General features: G+C 39.1%; 1 protein-coding gene across 1 annotated transcript in view; it reads left to right on the top strand.

Annotated features, from left to right (window-relative positions):
- LOC125224604 (tubby-related protein 4) overlaps positions 1-18,129 on the top strand; it is a 91,756-nt gene that overhangs the window by 34,971 nt on the left and 38,656 nt on the right. The window contains exon 3 of the mRNA XM_048128021.1: positions 1,459-1,641. Within this exon, the coding sequence (XP_047983978.1) occupies positions 1,459-1,641 (183 nt within the window). The remainder of the gene's footprint in view (positions 1-1,458; positions 1,642-18,129) is intronic.

Genomic DNA, 18,129 nt, shown 5'->3' on the forward strand with positions numbered 1-18,129 from the left:
ATTGTAAACCTCTACAAATAGAAAGTATAATTTTTTTAAATATTTTTATTTTAATTGTAGAAAATGGCCAAAATGAAAGGGGGGCAAACTGTAAATTTCAAGTTACTAGGTCAAGTGGGGTATCGTTGGAAAGAGATCAAATTGAACGTAAATAAGCTATTTTTTATAATTTTTTTGTGGAAAAAAAAGAATTTTGAAGGAAAATGTAAAAAAAAATACCGTTCCCCCCCTTATCTTCGAAGTTTACCAACGAAAAATTATGAAAATTTTAGTAAACATTGGTTTTATGCTATATATTACAGGAAAAATATAATCGTGTTTGTATAATCGTGTTTGTATTTTGAATACTTTTTTTTTAATTCACAAAAAACTTTTCAGATTTTTACTTTCAATTTACCCACCCTTGCGGATGTATATCGTACTTCAAATTAATACGAGATGTTACGTAAACCATCTTCTGTCCAATAAAGTAAAAACTGTTTAAATCGGTTAACATTATAAAGAATTATCCCTGAAAAACCAGGTCGCGCAAATTAGTTAGCAAATTGACCGGGAGATGGCGCTATACACTATAATACTCATTAGTGCCTATACTTTTGTCTTCTAGTCAAGTCATTAGAGTTATATGAAAATATGAGATTATTTTTACTAGGTAGTTTGAAAGAAAGTTTGTACGGAACCCTCGGTGGGCGAGTCCGACTCGCACTTGGCCGGTTTTTTTAAGTAGTCACACTAGTCACTACTATATATAAATTGAAATAGATATCATACACGAATGAAAAAACGACAAGGCCCACTGGTGGCCGAGCCGGGAATCAAACCCGGGTCTTATCAGAGATAACATACCTACACTAGAGAAAATTCGTCGGGTACCACGGCGGGCGGGTGGTCTAGTGGTAAAGACGTAAGCCGCGTCGCGCTCGGCCACCGGTGGGCCTTGTCGTTTTTTCTTTCGTGTATGATATCTATTTCAATTTATGATGTATACCTAATTACTTTTTATTTATTTGGGAGCTGGCCTGTTATTCAGGACGGATGAGTTACGAGCCGACCTATATTTATGCATATCTACATTTAGGTATTCGCTTTGCGGTTGTCGGGTAATTCCTCAGGGCCATTTCATGTCAAAAGGTTTTTGTCTCCGATTACAGATTACGATTACAATATATAAATAAATGGAGGATAAAATCTGTAACAGGCAATAAATATTTAAAGAAGTAGATGCCTAACGACATACCTGTAAACTTTTAGTAGAACATACTCGTAACTTACCTAAATTAATGTGGTTATACGGTTATAAATTACATGTTTTCAATCACATTTTTATCCTTTAAGCGAGATATTCTACTTACCGGCCAAAGCACTATAGTGCCTTTGGTGTTGCAAATAGAAATTTGTTGGTTACTCTTTGGCGACAAAAAGCAGCCTTCGAAAACTAACAAAGTTCCGTTGTTCCAGGTGATCCTAGTGAAATGGAACGAGCCCTACCAGAAGCTAGCGTCATGCGACAGTTCTGGCGTGATCTTCGTCTGGATCAAGTACGAAGGCCGATGGAGTATAGAGCTGATCAACGACAGGAGCACACCCGTCACACACTTCTCCTGGTCGCATGACGGCCGTATGGCGCTCATCTGTTACCAGGTCAGTCTATAGTAAGAAGTTAGCTTCGAGGGACAGCACCAGGGTGAAGTTTGTCTGGATCAAGTACGTAGGCAGATGGAGTATAGAACTCATCAACGACAGAAATACACCCATCACACACTTCTCGTGGTCGCACGATGGTCATATGGCGCTCATCTGTTACCAGGTCAGTCTACTCTAGAAAACTATAATATACCCTGTCACAGGTAGTAGTCTAGTAGATGATTGCAGACTTTTTGACGGTATAGCGGGTATAGGAATGCAATTTATGCAATTTACGCTTCGTCCCTAGGAATTGAGAGCTCGGGACCATATTGGGAGGAGGTATGAGGGATTCTTGCTTCTCAGATTTTTCTATTGAGTTAGCCGAGGGGATCTAAACATATCATACCCGCACCAGCGCACCCCTTACCCACAACATGTGATATTTGCAAATCCTTGCACCTTTGTCTTAATTTGTGTCATCAACACATACGAAGACAAGTTTACTGTTTTAACCGATGCTAGTTTGTTTATTTGTTACAATTAGAAGCGTTTTTGCCGTGGTTAATATCTCGACATTATTGAAGTGATTGATCTGATCGATCTAGGCGGCTACGGCTGCGGATAAAGTGTCGGTATCAGTTCCTTTGACTTTCTTAGCAATAGCTTAACGCACATTGAGGACGTGTCCTACATCTGTCATGTGAAAGAAATCAGGCTAGACGAAATCAAGGACACACAGTATACATATACCTTTGTGCTGTGTATTAGCAGGCACGATCCTGCCGTCTACCACTCCAATAGCGATCGTCAGTAATTAATAAAAGGAATCAATAATCGGAAGACATTCACGTTTCACTGGTATGGCTCCTACAGCAGAGCTTTACCGTTGACACAATTACCTGACTAGCCGTGGGTTAACCCTATTCGCCACTGGATAAGGTATACCGACAGACACTTTTACTACGAGTACTTACCAACTTACCACTACTAATTTATTCTGTGGCCAAGGCTCGGCAAGGTATAAGATGTTTACGCTCAGCGAGCACGCGAAGCAAGCGAGCCATCGAGGAGAGCAGCCGGCCTAGACGAATGAAAATCGTTGACGCTAGACGCCGATCGAACCGCAGTCTGGCTCTGTCCCGCCAATACGGAAGAGCGATAGAGACAGATAGCTACGAAAACGATATTATCGTCGGCGCTTAAACATTTGGCTACTTACCCTGTTTCATTTCACGTCAGTGGCATGGGCATTTACTATTTAAAGCTGATCGGAATCTACTCAATGGTAAATATTTTGATGGTTGTTGTATAATTAGACGGCCTTTCGTTTGATACTATCAGGTTACATTTGGATAGGCAGTTGGCACCTGTCAATAAGGGGTTTGTAGGGATTTCTGGTTAGTCTTCAAAATGGCCAAAATGTTGATGGTCGTCGGTAGGTAGGTACAATTTTTTTATAGCGAACCAAAAGTACATTTTATAGTCCATAAAAACATCAGCTCACTTTCAATTTATAGTTATTCCCTTAAACTAAGTGCTTTTCACTTCGCATCAACTCAACATAAAGGCATACAAAATTATGCCGTCACAAGTTGAGACCAACATAAGTGTCAAAACAAACCTTTTGCCAAGTGAACCTTTATTTGACAATAATAAACGATGTGGACAGGCAATAACTCAAACGTCTCAAACTGGCTATAAGTACTTATACCTTTGTTCTAATACGTTTCGCAAGCGCGGGAGAACTGCTGTCTCCTAGGAACCAACTTATTCTGAACTTCAGAAGTTATAATCTTCAGAATACCTAAAGAACAGTGGAAAATGTGTATAGGTACAGATGTAGTGCTTAACTTACTCTGTATTTGTCATGCTACTTGAATCAGCCTCAATACTTGTTGTACTGAGACTGACCGAAATAGCATGACCCGTTCGTAGGTGTCATAAACAATACAATAAATAGTAAAGAATTATGTACCAAATATGTACCCTTACAAGATGCTGTCCCATCAAAAACCGCAGTATATCTGTGGCAGCCCTGAGCCGTCAACTCTCCCTCTAGATCGCTCAACGATCGGAATGTCTTGCCAATACAAAGAAACAAAACAATTTATATCTCTGAACATTGTCCACTTTAAATTGATCTCAAGACCTGTACCAACAATGTGTAGCTAAAGTTCTCAAGTTGACTGGTTTTTGCTGCTTACTGTAGGCTTTTGTCGGGAATACCAACGGGTGATTCGACATTTGACCCCGGGCCCGAGTTGGGTCGGGTGTACAATACCCGATGGTATTGCGATCAGTAAAGAGAAACAATATAGGACACAAAAAGAAAAGGAGTGATGTAACAGGCGGCCCAGCAATGTTTTTTTTTTCAGACATTGTATTGTGCTGAAGTAATAGGAATTTAGATTGTTTTAGGATACTGGGAGAAGAATAGAAACAAATGACTTAAGTGCACGATATTATACTTAACCTATAAAACATTCAATATCTTTAAAATATTTGGCTCCATCTTATTTTCACGGTGGTTAACTAACACGCTCTGATTACGAACCAAGGATATACCTACTAAATTAAATCAATTAGACAGTTTATAATATTTATTTTACAGTTTTTCTACATTATTTTTTTATCTTAAAGTCGATAGAAAAGCGTTTCTGAGCGACTAATCCTCAACATTTATCGCAAGCATTTCGGGCGAACTTCGCTAAGCCATCAAACCGTTTGAAACTCCATTTCAGATTTAGAACCTACTTTCAACAGTCTGTAATCAATCCTGAGCTGTTTCAATGAAAATCTGATATTCAGAACTTTGACAGTTTTATATTGAATGATGGCTTTTAGAGCGCTTTTTAAAGTTGTAAAGAGTTTAACGAGTCGTTTACAGGCCGTATTTGACTGTGGGGTTTATTCAGAAAATATACCTGCCTATTTACTCGTATTTCCAGTGATTTTGAGAACAAAAGTAATTTGATATGAAAACCATCTAAATGTGACCTTTCATATAAAATGCCTACCTATTCTACCTAATATAATGAGTAATGATGACTGTTTATCGTTATTCAGCTATCGTTTGTTGTTAATTCAGTTTCCCGGCACTTTACGTGAAATAACTCAGAAGCGAAAATTAAATGAATAAAGAACTGCTCCCTAGAGCAACATTTATCTTAAATTGGGGTAGCCAACGCCATCTTTAACCCGGTTTGTGCCACAGATGTCCTAACCCGACGTGATTTGATTCGACCCTGGCCTGACAAAAGGAATCGTGCCCGCACTTCAGGGCCCGTAGCAAAAAGTACAAACGCTTCGTGGCGAACAATAATATGCAACTGTTTATGTTGCACCAATACGGAAGATCTATAGAGGGAGACTAATAAGTTAAAGCTAACGGTTGTACTTTCGCAACGTTGGATGGTTCCTTGCTTCAAAAACAGTTTGTTTCAAACAGTGTTCAAAACAATTGATTCGAAACATGTCGTCAATAGCGATTAATAAACGTGAACGTGAGTGGAACCGTGCTCTGTATTAATATTTAATATTTGCGGCCGTAAAGCCTCTGCCACACATAAAGCGTTTTGATAGCGTAGCGTTAGCGGAGCGCAATGATACCGGTGCGCTGAACGAACGCTGGCGTTCCGCTCGCAATCCGCGCGCATTCCGCTCGCAATCCGCGCTCGTTAGTTCCCGCCGGCGTCCGCTGGGCGCAGCGCCAGCGTTCGGCCGGCGCACCGCTATCATTGTGCTCCGCTAACGCTCCGCCTACGCTCTCAAAACGCGCATGTGTGGCCGAGCTTTAAATGCAGGTCTCGAATACGGTTGTACAGTCATGAAAGGCTTTCTCCCTCAAGTACATATTACAAACGCTGTTTGATGTTTGTGCTGTCACTCATTTTAGTTTAGTTCTTGGCTTAGTTTTAATAAAGTGGGTCCCTGTCTTAATAGACAGGGACCCACTGAAAGTCAGCGCCTCGGCTTACCGTGGCAATATGCTGAGTGGGCTCCTAATGAGGAAGCACACTACGCATATTGTAAATTTCTGTAAATAATATTGTGTGACGTGTCTGATGTCTGTGGTAAATAAACTGTAGGTAGGTAAGTACCTTCATGCATATATTTCACCTGCGGCGGTCCGATCTGCTACAGGAGTGTAACGACTTGCAAAAGAAGCAATCTATCGGAACTCCAGTACAATACCGAACCCGCCCGCGGGCGACCAATCCCGTCTCTCAAGAACTGATAGCTCCTTTATTCACTTATACTCGTAAGCGACTAAGCGTCATAACTCTTATGAATTGAGACGTAAATAAAAATCGGAATTTGACGAACGTTTCTGAAATAAAAAGAATAAACGTTGTTCTCAAATAAAATTGTCAACAATATGCTTCGTTATAATTTAACCAATGATACGATATGATTGTGTCAAGCTTTGTTTTTTGCAATTTTTACGAATACAAATGTGTCGCTTAACTTCAAAATTGGGTAAATCCATCCTGTTATAAGGTTGATTATCTTTCAGATCATATTATATTTTTTTCCCCTCACTAGCTCGGAAACACGTGTTTTGTCCTTTAATACCAGCGGGTAAAAACGCATTTTATCCACTAGTGGGTAAAGTAATTTGACCTTGAATAAAGTCAAATTAACTGCTTTAAAATTGATAAAAGTAGGTGAATCTAGTAATAAAGATGATTTTCCACCTGTGGAACTACTGGAAGCAGTGATAAACGCATTTTTTGTGTTGTAGTTTCCTCGCTATAGTGAGGGGAAAAGTTTTGTGTTACACTCGGGTGCAAATGTATTTTACTTCTCGTGTGTTAAAAAACTCGCAAGTTCAGGATTCTATTATCGAACCACTCGCTTCGCTCGTGGTTCAACTATAGAATCCTTTCACTTGCTCGTTTTTCAATTACACACTCGGCGTTAAAATACAACTTTGCCCCCTTGTATAACAAATAACTATTATATATCCAACCTTAAAGCAGAATGGATTTACCCAAGTTTGAAGTTAATAAGCGACACAAATGTATTTATTGACGGAAAACAAATTTACATTTTGGAATTATTATACTTATATGTATTTTCTGTTGTCTTATTCAATGCTGCATTTTTGTTAGACCTCATACAGATGTGTGAAGGAGATCTCTACTATTGATAATCTTTGATCCTACTATGAAAGTTACTAAGATACAGCGGGGTAAATCCCGACTGGGGGGCAATTGTAACTGACCCATTTTTTCCATCATCACACTATTAACTTGAGTTCCACATGTATCCACTGAACACGCGTCGAAATTGCCCCACTGTACCTATCACGCAACCTGGCCGCTATTTCACCAAGCTCACAGCTCACAATTGTAAAAAATAACTATTAACTAGGCACTACGCAAGTGAGATTAATGTGAGAGGTCCTACTTCGTATGTTTTGTTTTGTTCTGTGGTAAAAGCTATCATTTGTACCCGTGTATCCCTCATTAATCCGCACGCAAAAGGTCGACAAATCTCCGTGTCCACAGACAATCAATTAGAAGGGGACAAAAGATATTCTATTGGAGATGTTCTATTTCAATTTTTACTCGTCGTATGCCTCAGCATACCTAACAACTGCAGGGTTAGCCATGATTGCCGCGAGAGCATGTCGCCGTGAGATAGACTACCCGTCCTTATGTTATTTCATTAATACAATTAGAAGAAGACGTGTGATCTATCTCGCGGCGAATTACTCTCGCGTCAATCATGTGCTAAGCGTGCTGGAAAGGGCGGGGAACGGCTACGAATATAGCGTTACGAAAATTGTATATTGAACGGGTTACATGCTAATTCAATGGATCGCGCACTGACATAGAACCAATATTGGAATGATATTGGGATTATATATATACTTCAGCGTTCCTTCGTGGAGTTTCGCTGGCACTAATAGGTACTTGTGTGGGATAACCTGAGCTACATAACCTAACCACAAAATGAAAATGCTGTATAAACCCTCGACATAGTGACCCATTTTCATGAAATATGGCTAAGAACACTGAATCTAAATCGGTCGTTATGTCACAGACAGACACACACAAACAGACAGACAGACACGTAAAATTTATAACACCACGTCGTTTTTGCGCCGGGCGTTAAAAATAGCTATCTGATATGATTTCAATATAACATGACTGTCAGTATTTGTTCATCAAATCGCTACGATAGTACATGCATACATATAATCACGCCTGTATCCCATAAAGGGGTAGGCAGAACACATGAATACTAAGTTTCAGTGCCACTCTTGGCAAAAAGGGGTTGAAAGAAATCCAACGACACGATAGTACTCTTTATTATACTGTGTCGCTTCGATCAAGTTTGCATGCTACGGCGTAGCGTTCGTAGCAAACAAATCTACGCGATGAGATTAAGATAGGCTAGATTCAGTAGATTCCTACCAATCAAATCAGCTTCTTTTTAAGAACTGTCAAAACGATTTGCTAATATGGAATTACTATGAAATACTGAGGAGTGACGTCACGGTCAATTCCTTTACTTTATATCTTTCTCCTTGACTTATTACTTAAATATAAATTGTTTTTAAACGTAACTACTGTCCATATTTTTCTTCTAATTATGTGGTGCTTTATTTTGTGCACTAGTACACATACAATATTTTATTTTAAGTATAGGAAACTAGCCTATTGTAACATACACTTCACTTTTGACACTGACATATCCAATCGGTATCGTATTTAGAGCCAATTTTTAACGGATTTTAACATTATTTAAAAAATCGAATCTAATATTGTTGCAGATTCATTTTATCATTGATAGAACTATAACATACCCACATGAAACTTTATTTGTACACTAGCTTTTGCCCGCGGCTTCGCTCGCGTTAGAAAGAGACAAAAAGCAGCCTATGTCACTCTCCATCCCTTCAACTATCTCCACTTCGTCGTCGCTTCGTTTTGCCGTGAAAGACGGACAAACAGACACACACACTTTCCCATTTATAATATTAGTATGGATACATACATACACATACATATAATCACGCCTATATCCCATAAAGGGGTAGGCAGAGCACATGAAGTGTCACTCTTGGCAAAAAGAGGTTGAAAGAAATCCAAATTGTGACATCGCAGTGACAGGTTGCCAGCTTCTCGCCAAGCCACTATTTAACCCATATCCCACAGTCGACTTCTACGACACCCACGGGAAGAAAGGGGGTGGTGAAATTCTTAACCCGTCACCACACGGACTTTATTTGTTTCATAAGAAAACTAAATTTTAAGTAAAAACAAGCATCGAATTTAAAGTTGTTCTATTTGATCGGCCTATTGTGTTTATTTATTGTGAAAATATAATAAGCAGCAGGCTTACCAAACTGTCTACTTTGTAAATATCTTCTCAAATATTTCAATGAAAAGCAAATTCCATTTTGTATCTACATTGTTTGCCTTTCATTCGAACATTGTTGACTTAATGTCTCATACAAAATGTACAATTTGTCAAATATAAGTACTCTTATTAACTTTTATGTCTGAAATTTGAAACGGAAAGGAAAGTCTGATATAAATTGAAACACTGTATCGGCTTGTCTATGGGTGAATCAACTTTTTCTTGCCTGTTATTGAAATGGTTACGGTCCCCTGAGTCACGCTGGTTTTATGCAAAATTATGCTACTGAAATTATGCAAGTATGCATAAGTAGTCCATGTTTGTAGGTGGAAAATTAAGGAAAGGGCTTGTTAACACCAGAAAAATGCATGTTTGCCTAGTTTAAGTAGCATAATTTTGCATAAAACCAGCGTGAATCAGGCGACCGTAACCATGGCAATAAAGGACAAGAAAAAGTTGAAATACCCCTATAGTATCCGGTTCCTTGCCTGTGTTAGGAAAACTGGCCTCATTGTTATTAGGGTTTGCTCCCGGGAAATACCGGTACCGAAAGTACCGGGAATTCCCGGGATTTTTGACCAAGCAAAGAACCGGGAAATCAACTTGAAAAATCCCGGTACTTTCGGTACTTTCGGGAAATATTTTTAGTGACATTTTTGCTACAAAATTTAATTATTTCTGTTTATATTATTTAAACAGTAAAAAAATAGGCGTAGGCCCAAGAACACGCGCTTAATCACTATTTAATAGCGTTTGGCAGGCAACCTGGCAGCCGTAGCCACCGCGATACCCTAACTAGCCCAACTAGCCAGTTCAATAGTCGAGTTTTGTATTTTTGATGAATGTTTGTTATATTAATTCGTGTATTTATCTTTTCTCTCTCAATCTCATTTCACTGCATGTTATAAAACTGTGTTCGCGAATTTTGCGATAGACTCAAAAACTACTTAAGGGATATTTATGCGTTTTTCACCTATGTATGAATAGAGTGATTCTTGAGGAATGTTTAAGGTTTTCTTATTATAAATTGATTCTTAAAACATGACTGTGTGTATATTTGTGCTAAAAGTCGGTAAAAATCACGCTGCTAAGAGCTTTAATCAAAAACCCTGCCCGTACTATCGACTTATAAGAAAATAATGTATGGTGGAATTGTCGTTCTGATACATAAATGTAGGTCTAGAAAAAAAGTCGGCAATGGCTTATGTCTAACTTTTAATGATAACTGCTATAAACTGGCTAAACTTTAAAAAAATGTTTACATATATTGTGATATTACGGTATTCCACAGAAATTTCCAGAAAATGACTAATTTCCTCGAGAACGTTCCCTCTGACTAGCAAAAAAATAGTGCACCATTTCAAATGTTTTGTTTCCTTTAGTTTACATTATTTGATTCAAATTACATGTTTGGGGAATTTTGAGAGGTTTTACTGCCGGTCTATAATCAAAGATTATATTTCTTTAATAGTATTTGTCTTATTTCTTTTACCAAGCGATTAAACTTCTCCCAGTAATGGCAGATCGCTTAATCGGAGCAATGTATTGCAACGGTAACCATTGGTGCCTATGGTTGCCAGATAGTCGGGTTCAGGCAGAATTCTTCACGATTTTTTGTTGTTGTTGCACGGTATAATCTCACTATGAAAATTACTACGAAATAAAAAAAGGCTGATAATATAATACGCCGAACTAATCCGGTGCGGTTCGGTTATGGTAATATAATAATAAAAGACGTAAAATGCAAAAAATATGCTGTTTTATTTGAAAAAGCGAAAAAATTAGACCAGTCCCGAAAGTACCGAAAATCCCGGGAAATCCCGGTTCCATATTGCTTCGGTACCGAAAATCCCGGTTCTTTAAAACAGTACCGGTACTGCAATCCCTAATTGTTATATGTACTAGGCACATTTAGTCAAAAACTTTTGAAGCTCCATCGTCAGATTGCAACTAATTATATCCTCGATCGAAAATCAAATCGAAACCGACCCACTCTTACCACGACCTCAAAGTCAAAGTGGTCACGCCCGCCCCCCCCCCTCTTTTGCCCATCTCAGTTGACAATTTGACCCATATTCTCAACTTGATATAGCCCAAAATCAACCAAATGTGTAGCGCCATGTAGTTGATCGTACATTAAATTTTTCTTTATGGTTGCGAGGTACGTTTTGAAGTGAAACTTCTGATGCGACTTCCAACTGACAGCGTTAAAAAAATGCTAGACTCTAGAAGAGAAACTCTTGAACTTCTCCGTATTTCATGAGTTTATGTTTGTTTTTTTTTTATAATTTGAGCAAGTAGCAATGTCAAATATTTATAACAGTACAAATATGGAAGTAAATAAACGCAAAAACGTGACAGTCACTTGACAAAACGTTTTTAAGGTTATGTTACGAAGTCTCACTTCTTTCGCGTGGAGGGACTCTACGCACTATTTTTTTTTTCTTAGACTAAGGCACTGGTCCCATCGCGAGCTAGTAAGCTATGAGCTATCGGCTATAAAAACGAACAAAAGATAATCACTCCCGTGTAAATAAAAGAGACACAGCGATGTTTATAGTTACTCGCCCAGCGGTGAGCTATCAAAATCGCCGTGTCTCTTTTATTTGCACGGGGGTGCTTATCTTTTGTTCGTTTTTGTAGCCGATAGCTCATAGCTTACTAGCTCGTTGTGGGACCAGTGCCTTTATCTGTCTGGACAGAGTTATATACCTACATTTTTGCTTTAACCTATCTCACGTTGCACGACACATACACATACACAAGGCCACAAAAGTCCAAAAGTAAGTCGATTAAACTTGTTACGGCGAAGGCCAGGCTTTAATCCCCGCCTCGGGCACGTGTACCAGTCACATTCTACAATCCCCGAGGGTCAATTATTTTACCTGAGCATTTATCAATGAATTTCATTTTAGAATATTTTACTCGGAACCACAAATGTCACGGGCAATGTTATTCATTGTATGGAGAAGTTTCAATATGTACAGTTTGAGCTCTTTCTAACGATAGGTACCCCACTTGACCTAGTAACTTGACATTTACAGTTTGCCCCCCTTTAATTTTGGTCATTTTCTATATTTAATATATATTTTTTTTTTATTAGCCTACTGTAGTGTCCCACTGCTGGGCAAAGGCCTCCCCTCGCTTCTTCCACTCAGCCCTGTCATGTGCGTAATTTTGCCAGCTTGGATAAAATGCGTTCAAGTCGTCCCGCCATCTCTTTTTTGGTCTGCCTGAACCCCGGCCTGCACCCTCCACGGTGTTCCGTGGGTCCCACTCGGTAACCATTTTGGCCCACCGTTCAGGGTGCATGCGGCAGACATGTCCAGCCCAGTTCCACTTAAGCGTAGCGGTCTTGACACCTACATCTGCAACTCGAGTTCTGGAGCGCAGTTCCGTGTTTCTGATTCGATCAGTTCTGCGAACACCCAGTATACTGCGCTCCATCGCTCGCTGGCAAACCTTGAGTTTGGACTTTAGAGCTTCTGTTAGTGACCACGTTTGAGCGCCATAGGTTAGGATAGGCAGGATACACATGTCGATGAGTTTGCGCTTGAGACACAGAGGAAGGTTACCCTTCATTAGCGCCTTCATGGACCAGAAGCTCTTCCAGGCGTTATCAATACGTCTATTGACTTCTATGATTTGCCTGTTTTCGAAGGAAGCTATCTGGCCCAAGTAAATGTACTCATCAACATACTGTATATCCTGCCCATCTACCGTGACCCCATGTTTTGCCCGATTGGTCATTAACTTAGTTTTTGCTCTGTTCATTGTGAGTCCAACTTCAAGGCTCGCTGTGCTGAGATCTTGGAGCATGTGTTGCAATTGAGATGCTGTATGGGAAAAGAGGACAATGTCATCGGCAAAACGCAGGTTAGTTAACCGTTTATTACCGACAACAATGCCCGAACCCTCCCAAGAGACCGCCAGCTTTTTAAAAATCTCCTCCAAGCAACTGGTGAACAGTTTAGGAGACAGCGGGTCACCTTGTTTAACGCCTTTCTCTATTATAAAAACAGGACCAGGTGTGTGCAATTTAATGGCTGCCGTGCTATTATTATAAATCGTTCCAACAAGTTCAACGTACCTTGGATCTATACCTTGGTTGTGCATGGCGGAAATTATAGCGGAGTGTTTGATGCTGTCAAAGGCTTTGCTATAGTCTACAAAAGCAAGATATAGAGGCACGTTGAACTCGTTGGACTTTTCTATTAATTGGTTTATAGTATGGAGGTGGTCTGTTGTTGAGAAACTCGGACGGAAACCGGCTTGATCTGGTGGCTGATGTTTATCCAGCAGTGGGGCAATTCTGTTCTCTATGACTTTTATAAATAATTTGTAGATATGAGAGGTTAAACTAATGGGCCTGTAATTATTGATGTCTGACTTATCGCCTTTCTTGTGCAGAAGTACTATATTTGAGTGGCATAATTTGGAAGGGACTTTACCGCTGTACAGAATTGAGTTGAATAGATTCGTTAAATATGGCATATTTAATATTAATAAATTAAAAAAAAATACTTTTAATTTGTAGAGGTTCACGATGTTCACAAGTATTCCAAATTTCAAAGCGATAGCATAAGTAGTTCTCGAGATATTTAGTATGTGACAAACAGACAGAGTCGCACTATAAGAGCTCCTTTTGTACCTTTTTGGTACGGAACCCTAGAAATGGTAGAGGCTCTACAGGAGCGTTCCATGGAATAGTCTACCGTTTTCTCGTAAACTGGCTGGTGCAAGAGGATCTTTCTTTATCTAAGCATTATGTACAGGAAAATGATCGCCTAATTTATACGCCGAACAAAATACGGGACAGACCATGGACTACTACTACATCATCATCATCATCCTTGCGTTATCCCGGCATTTGCCGCGGCTCATGGGAGCCTGGGGTCCGCTGTGACAACTAATCCCAAGATTTGGCATAGGCACTAGAGTTTCACGAAAGCGACTGCCATCTGACCTTCCAACCCAAAGGGTAAACTATAGGCCTTATTGGAATTAGTCCGGTTTCCTCACAATGTTTTCCTTCACCGAAAAGCGACTGGCAAATATCAAATGACATTTCGCACATAATAAGTTCCGAAAAATTCATTGGTACGAGCCGGGGTTCGAACCCGCGACCTCCGGATTGAAAGTCGCACGCTCTTACCGCTAGGCCACCAGCGCTTTTTCCCATGGAATACTAGTACATAGATCGATATTTGTTTTATAGTGAATATTAATGCATTTCATTGTGTCCTAAAAATTTTTCTCTCCGTTATGAAACCTTAGGCACAGAAGGCCGCTAGGGCAAATCTCAAGAGCTGGAACGAACGAGTGAATGAAATATCTATGTGTGTGACAGATCAACCAATAAAATAGTGACTGTTGACTTTTGCGACTGTATATCGAAATACCGATGCAGCCGGCGTATCATGCTTCCAATTTTATCACTTATCCACGTGGATAAAGCATCCGTCACACTTTGGCAAGTATGTCAGTGTGAGAGTGACAGTTGTCTTATCCACGTGGACAAGTGATAAAATTAGAAGCATGATACGCCGGCAGGTGTCACTCACACATAAAAGTTTCGTTCATTGCATTCGTGCCAGCTTTTATGAATCAACCTACTTGTAACATATTTCAATACTAACCTCCAACTTCTCGAGGACGGGGTTGACCCCGTAGTCTCGAAGAAGACCCCTCTAAACCGAAACCAGTTTATCGCTAAGTTACTAACCAAATTTCCACATTGATTTTCGGAATTTTGCCAGTCTTTTATAGAAATAGTATATTTAAAACTAACAGGGGAGATTACCATAACGTTGTTCAACAAACGTCCTACGTTTCTCTATTACCCGCACACACGGCTGGCGAACTTACAAGGGGCGCTTACCCCTATGATTAATGGTAAGGGCTACTTCATATCTTGCGGGTGAAGAAATGGAAGTTATGATAACGTTTTTATAAACTTTATAGTGGGGAGAGGTAACTGTAGTGCCTGAGTATCACAGGTTTTTCCTGTAGGTAACATTTGTGTCTTTGAATTTTTTTATTTTGATGTAAGTAGTTCAGTTAAGATTTAAAGTGTGGTAAGCAATGTCAATTGCAACGATAAATTGAAGCTAATATCCAATTTTTATGAAATTATGCATATCATCCGATCGAAACAATATCAACACGTTAAACTGTAGCAGTAGACCTTTTTTGAACTACGACCTTTATGTCACAGTTTTGACGTTTGTGATCTCGACTACCATTTTCTAGGTCTCCGTGTATAATCCTCTGCACTGCACATGTTTGCCTGACAAACTTGCTATACACACGTCACAAACTCTTGACAATGGGGGCATCGCATAACACTCGGACACGTGGAGGCTAAGGATAGACATGCATTCCTGAAAGTCAGCGGGCCAATTCATTTATAATTTAATAATATTTATCATATCAAATACCTTTGTAATGTTGCTCCCACACTGGGCTGGCTGGGCTGTTATAAATGTTATATAACATAGTCTGACAGAACAGGGACAGAGCGATGGCTTGCAGTCGTGGCACACAATGATATATAACATTTATAACAGCCCAGTTTGGGAGCACCATAAGATATCTGACAATATGAGAGTGGCATGGGCGATTGCTGGTTACGTGAAATTCGTAGGTACTTATCGCAAAAATCATGTTAGACATTGACTACAAAGTAGCACTAGAGAGCGCTTAGAGATCTACCAGGTGGAATACAGGAGATCATTTAAATTCCGACGTTTTTCTTAATCTGCCAATCGGTTGTCTATTGTTTGCCCGACAGTCATTTAACATAATATTCATTTGCCCGAATCTAACTTGCCTGAATTTCATTTGCCCGAATGATTTGTTTCCCATAAAAATCATATGACATACTCGTTGTTTATCCGAATATTACCTTCCATAATCATACAATGCCATACTATTTGTTAGCCATATTATTAAGTGCAATCATATGGTTTCATAGAATATTCAAACGCCATAAGCAATTATTGCCATATTAATTGTTGCCCATATTATTACCTAACCTAACCTACTTTCTGATAGCAGTTTCATTTTCCAGGAGTCACAGTTCTAACCTAACCTAACCTACTTTTCCAGCAGTTTCATTCTCCAGGGGGTTCTAACCTAACCTAACCTACTTTTTGATAGCAGTTTCATTTTCCAGGGGGTCGCAGTTCTAACCTAACCTACTGTCTGATAGTATTTTCATTTTCCGGGGGGTCACAGTTCTAACCTAACCTAACCTACTTTTCAAGCAGTTTCCTTTTCCAGAGGTTCACAGTTCTAACCTAACCTAACCTACTTTCTGATAGCAGTTTCATTTTCCAGGGGGTCACAGTTCTAACCTAACCTAACCTACTTTCTGATAGCAGTTTCATTCTCTAGTCCTTCTAGTACCTATTATAGTAGTTTTCGATTCTGCCAAAGCACATTATGGAAATTGACTTTTCTGGACGCTAATTTGTATGACAAATGATGGTATGGAATGTGGTAATTACGGATTTCGATGATTCTGACAAATTACATTATGGAAACTGACTTTATGGGAAACAAAGTTTCTGGCACTAGATTAATATAGTAAACAATGATTATGGCATAAGATGTTATGAGAAACAATATTATGATTGTTGAATAGGATGGCAAATAAAATTATGGCAAATGAAATTCTGGCAAATGGGGGTATCCCCTGCCAATCGCTTATATCCTGCAGTAAAGTAAAATATAGAAAACTTGTCGTTATCTTATACTATTTTCGTTGCTCTTAATCCTGTCACACACGTTTGCCTGACGACCCTCCAACACACGTCAGGCCCAAACCCGGACAATGGCCGTATTCTGTTGTATAACACTCGGAGCGGACACGTGCACTAATTGCGGATCACGGTGTCCTCTGTCTGTCATTTACTTACAAATACATATATTTTTGATATCCATACTAATATTATAAATGGGAAAGTGTGTGTGTAAGTTTGTTTGTCCCTCTTTCACGGCAAAACGGAGCGACGAATCAAAGATTGTTGTTGAAGGGGTGGAGCTACATAGGCTACTTTTTGTCTCTTTCTAAACCCCTACTTCCCTAAAATGGGGGTGGAAGTTTGTATGGATCATTCAGGTATTTACGAATTTAACGCGAGAGGAGCTGCTGCCAATCAAATATATGAAAGAGGCGCATTCCTAGCACACAGTCTAAGCTCGTGTTGGTGAACGCGTACTATGCTTGTATGAATGAAATATGACAGGTCGACTGTTCGCGTTTTTGACAGTGTTGTTGACGGCACATTTCAGCGGGGAGCACTATGGCCATACTGTACGATAGTACTCTTTATTATACTGTGCCTTAGGTACTAATATATTTTTGATATAATCTTATAAAATATAGCTAGTAAATAATTGCCCTCTGGAATTTAAACCAGGGACTTACCGCAGATCGTAGAATTGAGAAACAGAATCCAACTCCGGCATCGATTTCCGTGGCAACAAATGATTCGTAGTTAACATAAATAATAGAACCAGAGTTTTGATTGATTGTTTCCTCTCTCATCTGAGATGCTCTTTGTTACCAACGGAAATATATAGCAGAAATGGCAGACCACAATGCAAGAATTTGTATTTTGTGTTAATTTTGGATGGGAGGAAAAGGAAAACTAACAAATATTCAAGGTTTATCAGAACTGTTTTCAATAAAAATTATGGATGTTAATCAACCTGTTAAGGTGGGTTAAGAAACACATTTCTATCATTATTAAGTAATATACTCTTCACTTAATTTTTTTTTTTTTTCATTTTAATTTTTTAGTATTATAAAAAGTTCCAAACCAAATTATTGGCAATTATAATGCATAATTGGCAAAATCCTGTATTTGTGTAATGTTTTTACTGTTAATAAAACTTTTCATGTAGAATAGGTATTTAACTAAAGTATTGCTATAATTCTTTATTTAGAATTCACTGACCTTTTATAAACGGTTTGAGACCGTATTTAGTATGTGAGCTAGTTTTAATTCACAAAAGTGGACCTATAAATAACGCCAACTACACAAAACTATGAACGGCTCAGCGTACAGCATGATGTATGAAGTTTTCGCAACTCTGTGGGTAGTTTACGAGAAAAGAAAA

The sequence above is a fragment of the Leguminivora glycinivorella genome, chromosome 3 (genome assembly GCF_023078275.1).
Source record: "Leguminivora glycinivorella isolate SPB_JAAS2020 chromosome 3, LegGlyc_1.1, whole genome shotgun sequence".
NCBI lineage: Eukaryota > Metazoa > Arthropoda > Insecta > Lepidoptera > Tortricidae > Leguminivora > Leguminivora glycinivorella.